We start from the raw sequence: 11,722 nt of genomic DNA on the forward strand, positions 1-11,722 counted from the left end.
TAGACTAGACTATAGACTAGACTATAGACTAGACTATAGACTAGACTATAGACTAGACTATAGACTAGACTATAGACTAGACTATACACTAGACTATACACTAGACTACAGACTAGACTATACACTAGACTATAGACCAGACTATATACTAGACTATAAACAAGACTATAGACTAGACCATATACTATATTATAGACTAGACAAGACTACAAACTTGACTATTAACCTTACAGAATTTCCTGAACAACTAGGATTTGATGTAAAACTGATTCCTTATATTTAAATACATATGTGTTTATTATGAATTAATTTAATTTAATATGCGTATAGATAAGTAAACGAAGAGTAAAGGCATGAATGACTTGTAACTCTACAGTCAAATATCCAAATATATTTACATACAAACGCACGTACTATAAATATAAACATACAAATAAATAAACAAACCATCAAACTCACAGATGGTTTGATGACATCTAGAATCTAGATGGCATTTATATAAAGTATACGAGGAGGTGATGATGATGACGGCGAACGAACGAACGACATTTGATATGAAAGTGGTGATATGATATTTTATAAAATATTTATAAAATTTTTTTGACAATATAAAATCAACACTTGACATTGGATAATGAAGATTATTGGGATGTTCCCAGCTGATGATTTTAATAATGACAGCAAACATACCATGAAATTGACTGATTATGATGAAATTATGATGTGTGTAAGAGAGTGCGTGGTAATTTCATCTTCATTTACAATTTGTTTTCTCCTACGACATATATATTTTTGTTAAGTATTTTTTTGATTGACTTGGGTATCGTTTTATTGATTTAAACGATATCTTTCTTGTTAATATTATAACACGAACTGAATTAATAAATTATATAGGTGTAATTTTTATGTGAAAATAAATCAAATAATATATTTATTGGATTGTAGAAGTGATAATTTCTTAGATGCGATTTACGTGTTTTCTGACAATTTGTTAATTGAAATGCTTTGTTTTAATGTTACTTTAGCATTAAATTTATTTAATCTACAACAAATAAAACTATATTTGTTAATTTGTTAAATGCGATAAAGTGTTCAAACAATAATAATAATAATTACTATAACTTTTTTTATTATACAACGAAAATTATAAATTCAAGTGTAAAAACTTTAAACTAAACTAAAAACTCTACTATAATCATGGCTACAGACTTATCTATATTTTAATCAATAATCTTGACTTTAGGTTATAGTTTTGCTATGGACTATAGTATAGCCTTGGACTACAGTCTATTCTAATATATAGTCTAGTTCAGAGTCTAGTCTAAGGTCTAGTATTATTTATTATAAATTCAAGTGTAAAAACTTGCAACTAAACTAAAAACTGTACTATAGTTATAGCTACAGAATTATCTGTAGTTTAGTCAATAGTCTTGACTTTAGGTTATAGTTCTGACTATGGACTATAGCCTAGCCTTGGACTACAGTCTATTCTAATATATAGTCTTGTTCAGAGTCTAGTCTAAGGTCTAGTATTATCTATTATCTATAGTCCTTTATTGTTAAAAAAGTGAAAGTTATTTCCTTTAAATTATCTAATTCGTTTTACTAACAATTACAAAATAGTTAATTAACAAGAAAAAAAAACAGCAAAATAATTGTTTATAATTTTGAAAAGGTCTTAAACTTTTAAGCCTCAATGCAATTACAAATAGTTTATAATAAGTTAATATACCCAACTACTTACTATTCATCTATACATACAAATAACACTGATCATATTGAAAATAAGTAAGATCAAGTAAGCAAGATAAAAATATACTTTTTACATGCCACTGCTGGCCAACCGTCTTCGGTGTCCATGACAAACATCGACTGTCCAGTTAAGTAGGGGGTAATGTTTTATTAAAAACGCTGACTGTTAATGCCGCCAACAAAAGCCAGGAGTTTCTATAACATTTTCTTGTTGTATGATGAAAACACCAACTCTAGCGGGAACAGCAGCAATGGCAATAAGCAACATTTATTATGGTTTGGCTACTTTTAACTACTGCCAATGTTTGATGTCCAAAACAGTGATTATTATGATGCTGCCTGCTGATGGAGTTTTTCCTATTATTACTCCGTGTGTGAGTGTGTTTGCAGTTAAATCTGTTGCATTGCTGATGCCTAATCATTTATGCTTCCAAAAAGATCAATGATGCCAACTAAAAACAAAACACCATGTAACTTGTTTTAGACAAAAGAAAGAAATACATACAAACAAACACACGGTGCAATATATTCTATTATACAAGTTAGCAACTATGACTTTTAGTCGAATGCGATGATGTCTGCAGCACAGTGGGATAGAAAAAAAAGAAAATCATATATTGTGTGTAACTTGATAAAAGTCTCAATCTACTCATTATTTCCAAATAACTAAAGTTATGGAACTATATGTTTGTGTGTTCTTTAAGAATCTTTCGATAAAACATTATTTTTTTACTCTAAAATTTTTTGTTTCTTTCCACTGTTCAATGTTGCATATTTAATATTCATTGCATACAATTGTTTGCTTGTTAGTTGCTCCTAAAATACTAGCAACAAACAGTTAAGATAAATAGCTGCAAAAAAGAAAAACTTTGTAAGTAACTAGTTTTGCATCGGGGCATATGTTTATAACGTATTGCTTCTTAGTTAGTTTTGAAAAATGGGAACAATACCCAAGTTGTAATAATTTTACGACAAATCGTTTTCTAATTTATTTCATAATCTAGAATTTAGTATTGAATAGGCAATATTCAAGTCTAGTCTACAGACTAGAAGTTTATTTAATAATCTAGCGTATAGTTTAGTATCGTCTAGTTTATAATCTAGTCTATAGTCTAGACTATAGACTAGACTACAGACTAGACTATAGACTAGACTATAGTCTATAATCTAGTCTATAGTCTAGTCTATAGTCTTGTCTATAGTCTGGTCTATAGTCTAGTCTATAGTCTAGTCTAAAGTCTAGTCTATAGTCTAGTCTATAGTCTAGTCTATAGTCTAGTCTATAGTCTAGTCTATAGTCTAGTCTATAGTCTAGTCTATAGTCTAGTCTATAGTCTAGTCTATAGTCTAGTCTATAGTCTAGTCTATAGTCTAGTCTATAGTCTAGTCTATAGTCTAGTCTATAGTCTAGTCTATAGTCTAGTCTATAGTCTAGTCTATAGTCTAGTCTATAGTCTAGTCTATAGTCTAGTCTATAGTCTAGTCTATAGTCTAGTCTATAGTCTAGTCTATAGTCTAGTCTATAGTCTAGTCTATAGTCTAGTCTATTGTCTAGTCTATAGTCTAGTCTATAGTCTAGTCTATAGTCTAGTCTATAGTCTAGTCTATAGTCTAGTCTATAGTCTAGTCTATAGTCTAGTCTATAGTCTAGTCTATAGTCTAGTCTATAGTCTAGTCTATAGTCTAGTCTATAGTCTAGTCTATAGTCTAGACTATAGTCTAGTCTACAGTCTAGTCTATAGTGTAGTCTTTATAGTCTTGTCTATAATTTAGACTATAGTCTAGTCTATAGTCTTGTCTATAATCTAGTCTTTAGTCTAGTCTATAATCTAGTCTATAGTCTTGTCTATACTCTATTCCATAGTTTAGTCCATAGTCTAGTCTATGGTATAGTTTATAGTCTAGTCTATAGTCTAATATATAGTCTAGTAAATAGTCTAATCTATGGTCTAGTATATAGTCTAATCTATAGTCTGGTCTATAGGCTAATCTATAAAATAGTCTAGTCAATATTCTCTAGACTACAGACCAGTCTTAAAGACTTTAGCATTCTTCCCTCTTTCTCAGTTTATATGCTTTTAGCTTTTTTAACTCATTTGCACCGTTATGAGCAATAGTATGAGTGTTGTAGCTGTAGAGGAAAAAGTTTTAAAAACTTTTTTCCTCTATATAGTAGTTGTAAGATCTGTTGTGTTTGTATAAATGTTTGAAGTTATGTAAAACTTTGTCATTTGTTGTTGTTGTTGCTGCTGTTACTTTTACCATCTACAAAACATTTCACCGTATTAGATAGGTATGAGAGTATGTTAACTGTCAGAGTCTGAGGTAATTTTTGTAGCAATTGCTATGTATAAAAGTTTTGGTAGTTGCTTTATTATAAGTTGACAGCATTTACGGTTTTTTTGTTGTTTATATTGTTAATTTAGTGATAAATCTAAATAATAAAAATTTTCCTGATTTAAATGATTTTCAAAAAAAAAAATATAGATAAATATCTAGCTGTAACAACATTTCCTGTTTGAAATTATCACAAAAGTTTTGAAAATACAAATAATTTTCTATAATTGTAGAGCAAAGAATGAAAATGTAAAAATGACGTGGGATAAGTTATTTATTTATGTTTTATTATAAGTATATCTTAATATCCATTTTTGAAATCATATTGAAATGTTTAATAAAAAAAATATTCCACAACGAATACTTAATACTAAAAATAAATTTAATTAAATATACTTCATCTACTTTTAAAATGTATTACTAAAAATAATTTTTTCTTTATTGTAGGTTATTATCAACCAGCTGGACCATTGATCTCACCTCATGTTATACCACCAGTAACAGCTGGTCCACCCATACCACCAAATGTGCCATTGTTGCCAGCAACTACAACTAAAATTAAGTCGCAAACACCAACAACACCCACAGCCGATGGTAATGAACACTTACCAACGACTGCACAAATAAATCCCGCAACAACGGAACCAACCGATACGGATGTACTCATTGCTGGAGGGGATTTGACACCTTTCCGCTATCCACCACACAGTGCCAGTGGTGGTACATCACCGACCACAGCTGCAGCAGCAGCGGCAGCACATCACAGTCAACAACAACAGCAGCAACAACATCATCAATTACATCAACAAGCTGCTGCAGCAGCCGCAGCAGCGGCCGCGGCGGCAGCTGCTGCTCATCAAGGTTCACCATATCCCCGATCGATGCATGCTCAAATGCACTATTCCACAGCTTATCCGGCTAATTACTACTCACCATATCCCGGTGAACCCATATGCTATTCACCACCTGCCTATCAACCATATTTTCCAACCAAAGTTTATCAGAGTGCACCGCCACCACCACATCATTCGGCTTACCGAAGATATCCCTACTATCAACCAGGTCATCCACCACCACCAGCGGATTTATATGAACATGCACCACCACCGTCAACGGGTGCTGCTCCACCTCCGGGTGGACCGCCACCGTCACAATCGGGTGGTCCTCCTTCCCAAGGGGGCTCACAGTTAGTACCGGCTGGTCCGGCAGCACATAGTCAACATTTGGAACATTATCCCGGTCCGCCAGGTTATTATCCTAGTTATAGTCCTGGAGGGGGTGCAGCTGGTCAGTGTTATTCACGCAGTATTCAGGCTCCGTATATGGGTAAGGAAAAGTATGGTTCTTACTAAGTTAGAAGTTTTGTGGTTAGGACGCCTAGAATGTTAATATTAGGATCACTACAAACTGAGAAATAGAAACAAATTGGCAACTAATCAACGACAAGAGTTTTTCTATACGTATATGAATGAATGTATATGAAACTTTATTAAATTTGTTTATTCTAATAATTTAATTAAAAGAATCTTAAGTGGCTGTATATAGGTACATATAGGAAAAATATTGTATATATTTTAATAAGGGGAGCTAAGCACACTAGGTATATCTAATATAAAATGAACGTATTTTTATGATAATTAGCTGAAAACCATTAATTAAATTAAATAATTTGATTAATAATCCGTGTAAATAAAACTAAAAATACTATTTTTTCCAATTTATCTAGAATATCCGCCACAATGTCCGTGTCCAATGCAACAATCGTGTCCAAAAAACGTCCATACTGGGCCTCATATTGGTAGCAACAGCAACAGCAGCAGCAACAACAACAGCAACAACGTCAACAACAGTACTTCAACCAACAACAGCAACAACGTAGCAACAATGAACAATCACTGCAACAACAGCAGTTTGAATGTAACTATGTCACACAGCAGCAGCAACAACAACAGCAGCAGCAACAACAACAGCAGCAGCAACACCAACAAACCAATGAACAACAACAACAACAGCAGTTCGAGTACCAACAGCAGCAGCAACAATTTGATGATGAATGCCAAGAGCAATAATAGCAACAGCAGCAGCTTCAATAGCAACACCAACAGCCAACAGGCATTGACTACCAGTAGAGGCCCAGTTAAAAATTTAACACCCACCCATAACAACATAAATTCTAACTCCCCAGTGGTAAATAATGAGATGCGCAAAGAGATACCAAAGACTTTACCGCTATTATCGATAGCAGTCAAAACAGAAATGACTACAGATGATACGGATAACAAAAGTCAATATGAGGAGAATGTGTTGACACCACTAACACCTCCCGAGAATTATAGCACAAATGAGGACAAGTTGCGTGATTCCTTGGACAAGGATACAGTGACTGCCATACCCTTGGAAGAGGATATAGAAGAGGCAATTGATAAGTTACAAGCTAACAATCCGCAGCATCAGTTACCTCCTCAAAGAGCTAACAATAATCACTTGTTGGCCATAGCTACACCCATAGAGGCCTATGATTTGACTACCACCACACCGCCCTTGCAGAATAACTCCATACAACAGCCTACAAATGGAGCTGCACAGTCGGCCCAGCAAACAGTTGGTAGAAGAGCTAGAATTGGCAAATCCATGGCTTGGAATATGGTATATGCAGGTGCAGCCACACAGCCTAACTCGGCTAATAATATAGCCCCCTCAACAAATACGCCCACCCAGCCTACGGCCTTGGTAACAGCGCGTTCCAGTTCTCAACCGAATTCACCCATGCACTGTAATATTTTAAACTCACCTCAAAGAGTAGTGGCGGCTCACAACTCACCTCAGCATAATAAAAATGTAAATAATATTAGCAACATGTTGCTCAATGTTACCATACCGCCAACAGCACCCATCAACTCTTCCAACTCAGTAACCGTTAGCACAAAACAAGAAATAGAAGAAATTACCACACCTCTACTTTTGAAAGCCGAAATTAAAGCGGAAAAAATTAAACTTGAGGACGATCTATTGGACACAGTGCTGCAGCAACATAACAATGTTGTACAACATGTTGCTACTTCTACACAGAAACATATCAACATACCAGACAAAGAAGAGCTTAAAATTATTAAGGCTGAGCCTGTTAGCCTAAGCGAGGTTTTAAGCGAAAGCAAAGTGAAGATAGAGAATGATTGTGAAATCATTAAAGCGTCAGATGCTAAGGAAAGTGAGCAATTGGAGTTGGAAGAACATAAACTCAATTCGGCGCTAAGTAAACCATCGCATCGCATGCGTTTGTTGCCCCCCTGTGACATTGATCTTTGCAATGCCTCAGACGATGAAGTACTCGATCTTTGCCATAGCCCTGTTGTGGGCTCATCCTCAGGAAAACGCATGAAAATATTGGAATTTAATAAAAACCAGTGTAAAAAATCACCACCCAATAGTTATAAGAGTTTAATCAAACAGACCGAGCCTAAGACATACCTTTGTCTTAGTCGTAAATTCGATAAGAAATCTCGTTTTGGAAAACTACATTCTACAAAATTCAATAAAAATAATGGCATCAATAACGGCATACGACGCAGAGAACTAATACTCACGGACCAACAAAAACAAAGACTGAGGGTACGCAAGAAGAAATTGGCCGCCATAGAAAAGACAAAGAGAGAAGCTAGGGAGCTAAGAAGAGCTGAGATAAAACAGAAACGTAAAGAAGCTAAACGTGAAAGGGAAGTTAAACATGAAAAACTTATAATTGAAAGCAAAACCGCAGTTGAAAGCTCAAAGGAAGAGGAAAAATCCAGCATAGTCAACTTGATTGAAGAGGACGAACAACGGGAAACCAAAATTAAATTAACCTCTGAAGCAACAGATATGACCTCAAATATTGGTCTCAAACTCAACAAATCTGTTGATAATTCCCCCCTAAATACACCAAAACCCTCACCCAAACGCGGGAAACCGGCTAAAAAACCAACTATACCATTACATCTGCTAGAAACTATTGACGCTGTAGCTAGAGGTTATTTCTCGGAACCAGAATGTCCTCGATCTTCCATAAGCTTAAAAGTAACATCGCCCTGCCATAAGGATTTGCCCAAAAGTAAACTGGAGGATCAAGAAACAAGAAAACCTCTGGTAACAAAAACACAAAATAAAATTAAAACCACCTCCGAGAAAAGATCGAAATCTGAGACCAAAAAACCTATAAAAACTTTAGGTCAACTGAACAACAGCGAAGAGGTCATCATTAGCTTTGAATCACTAACAAGACCAGTTTTAGATTTGTCAACGCATAAAGCCATAACAGTTCCCTTACAGACTACCTCGAGTGTAATTGAACAAGAATTGTGTCAAGAAATTCAACCAGCAACGTCTGATCAGGCTGATGAACTACATACGGATATTCCAACTAAAGTTAGCAAAATTTCAACTTCGAACCATAAAAAATCAAGATCAAAGGAATCAAAATCTAAAAAAGAGAGAAAACCCAAAAAGTCATCAGCATCATCTACTACTACTACTTCTAATAGCAAAAAATCAAAATCCTCGAAAAAATCAAAGAGTTCTAAGAGTGAAGAGGACACTTTTAACAATACAAAATTTAATAATGTCTTTGATCCGGAAATACAAGTATCTGAGTGTAGCGATTCAAACTCGGCCCTAGTAGAAACTAATAATAATGAATACGATAAAGTTTTAATTGATATACCAACAACATCTTACAAAGAATCTCATATCTTGGATAAACCTGTAATGGAAGTTGAAGATCAAATGACAACAAACCCAACAACACTGGCTGGTACAGTGGAAACTTCTCTTGTTCAAACAAACGCTCAAATAACATCACCATCTCCAACCACACCATTAGCAGCTGTAGATCAGATGTCTTCAGTCTCAAAACAGCAACAACATTCCAATGATATTACACAGGTAGCCTCTACCGCTACTGCATCTACTGCTAATACTGTATTCCTCCAACCAATACTTCCGCCTATGCCACGCATAGTATGTCACTCACATCATCATCAGCATGCGGGCAAAAGATCACGTTCACGTTCCAAGTTTGGTAGTCGTAAACGCCAAAAGCTAAAACATTCCACCGTATCCTTTGAGGTTGATGAGACACTGCCTGCGGTACCGCGCAGTGATGTGGTGCCAAAGTGGAATAACGGTTGGACCTGGGAGGGAGAACCATTCCAGGGTGCTGTATTTTTAAATGTAAGTAAATATTTTAGATATTTTCGTGGAATTCAAAATTATATACTTTATTTATGTTTTTCTTTTGCAGAGTGATGATCCATTAGTTATTCGCACTTGTTATCCTGCTATGCGTCATCTTGAGGGCGATATTATACGTTCACGTGATTGTGTACTCCTAAAGGCAAACGATGAAAATGAATTACCCTATGTGGCAAAAGTCGCTCATCTATGGGAAAATCCAGAAGATGGTAAAGTTGTGGCTGATTTCAAAAAATGGGAAAATAATATTAATATGTATGTTTGAAATTTGTTTGCAGGAGAAATGATGATGTCATTGTTATGGTATTATCGTCCTGAACATACCGAACAAGGTCGACAACCCAGTGATAGTCCTGACGAAGTCTATGCCTCGCGTCATCGAGATCATAATTCTGTGGCCTGCATTGAAGACAAGTGTTATGTTTTAACATTTAGTGAATACTGCAGGTGAGTTTTTTTGGTTATGTAGATCCACTAAGGAGGGATTTTTGGAAATTTGCACATTTACGAGTAAAAAAGGGGGAAAACGGGTAAAACAGGTTTTCTTAAATATCTTGCATAATATTAGTGATACAAGAAAAATTTTAAATGCACCTGTATCTACTCTTAAAATGAGCAGATGGGTGTCTGGTACTTTTTTGAAATTCGTACTTTTAAGGGATAAAAATGTTTAACAAAGGCGATTTTTGATACCTTTTTCAGCCCTTTATAACTTTTAAACTAATTAACATAATCAAATTTTTCTAAAAATTTTGGATACATCTCTCAAAATTATGAGACACCTGTTTCGTACTTTTTTTGGATGTAAAAGGGACAACCTGTATTTATGGTACTTTTTTTTAGCACATTAAGAAAGCTTTTTTAGTTTATTGAATTATTCATATTGAATTACGGACTAACTCTGTAATATTTATTGTAATAAAATTTTTGCTATTTCACTGGGTAAAAAAGTACCAAAAAGGGGAAAAACGGGAAATTTAATTTTATTCAAACTCATTGAGCAAACTTTTATATAAAATTTCAAAAAGTAGTTTATTTACTCTTACAAAATAAGCTTTTGGTATATTATTTTGGAATTCGAGTACTAAGGCCTATATGTAGGACCAAATTCGAGTAAATTGTTTGGTACCTTTTTTAAAGCACAATTTTTCTGGAATAAATGAATGCAGATTTGAATCGTTTGAGTTTTATCTGTGATATATATGTAGATTTAAATACGGAACATTTTGTAAACTTAATTCTTGGAAAAGTATACTTCTAAGCGAAAAGGGGAAACATTGTACTCTTTTTATTAGTACTTTCCACTTAGGTAAACTTTATTCCACTTTTGGTACTTTTTCTTCCTTTAAATGATACTCTATGTATGTTCTTTAATATGAACTGAAAACACATGATTATTAAACATACACAGTCCTCATTGAATAAGATCCTTTAAGAGATAACTTTTTAGTACTCTTTATCTCATAAATTGTACTTTTTTTAATTTTCTAAAATATTTAACCTAGGAACATTAATTTTAACATACATGGTCTTGACTGAATAATATTCTGGAAGTGGGAACTATTTGGTACTTTTCTATTATTCAAATGAATTCTTTATAATGGTTAACCGGAACATACGGTCCTTATTAAATGAGAATTTATTGAAAGAGATCTTTGTACTTTTTCGTTTTTTCCGATGGTACTTTTTGATATTTTTACGATATTGAACATAGTTAGGGTTGCGAAGCACCCAGGGATTGCTAGTTTTTCTATATAAACATTTTCGTCTTAATTGCAGATATCGTCGACGACTACGTGCTGCTGAAGAAGATATTGAAGACGTCAATATTGTACCGAAACGACCCAATTATTATAGTATACGAATAGTACCCGATAATACCAATCCGGAATTGGTAATGTTTTGTCGTCGGGCGTATGAGTTTCGAACAAAACGTCTGCTTAAGATGCCAAATAAACAGGATTATTATGTCGTAACATCATAAACTGATCACACAAGCACTTATCACAAAAAAGATATAAAAACAAAATAATAACAACAACTACATTTTATTAGAAATTAGATAAAATAAGAAGCGAAAATTGAAAGTATTGAAAGCTATAGAGGAAATAATAATAGAAGAAAAACTCTAAAATTAAACGTAAAAAACATAACCTCATAAATTGTATTTAACAAAAAAAAAGCATTGAAATTGTTAAGGCCTTTTTAAAAATAACAAAATGAAAAAAAATATATTATGTTATATTGATATTCTATTTCTCAATTATACAAGGATTTATTTTAATATAGTTTAAATCACAGCAAATACAACAATAATTTTTAATTGTTTTATAAAACATTTATTGTTAAAAGAAAACTCATAAATAACAATGTCAAAACCTTTAGACTAAAACATAATTTAAAAAAA

The 11,722-nt window shown here is 33.7% G+C and overlaps 1 protein-coding gene across 4 annotated transcripts in view; it reads left to right on the top strand.

The window, feature by feature from the left end:
- The window catches only part of LOC111685585, a 241,827-nt gene extending 230,488 nt beyond the window's left edge, over positions 1-11,339 (top strand). For 3 of the 4 annotated variants that reach the window (XM_046947258.1, XM_046947260.1, XM_046947257.1), the window contains exons 4-8: positions 4,537-5,415; positions 5,816-9,294; positions 9,365-9,524; positions 9,594-9,762; positions 11,095-11,339. In XM_046947258.1, the coding sequence (XP_046803214.1) occupies positions 4,537-5,415; positions 5,816-9,294; positions 9,365-9,524; positions 9,594-9,762; positions 11,095-11,299 (4,892 nt within the window). In that variant the 3' untranslated portion in view covers positions 11,300-11,339. The remainder of the gene's footprint in view (positions 1-4,536; positions 5,416-5,815; positions 9,295-9,364; positions 9,525-9,593; positions 9,763-11,094) is intronic. The other variant, XM_046947261.1, reaches the window with a different exon arrangement.
- The last annotated feature ends 383 nt before the right edge of the window (positions 11,340-11,722 follow it).

Source organism: Lucilia cuprina, chromosome 3 (genome assembly GCF_022045245.1).
Source record: "Lucilia cuprina isolate Lc7/37 chromosome 3, ASM2204524v1, whole genome shotgun sequence".
NCBI lineage: Eukaryota > Metazoa > Arthropoda > Insecta > Diptera > Calliphoridae > Lucilia > Lucilia cuprina.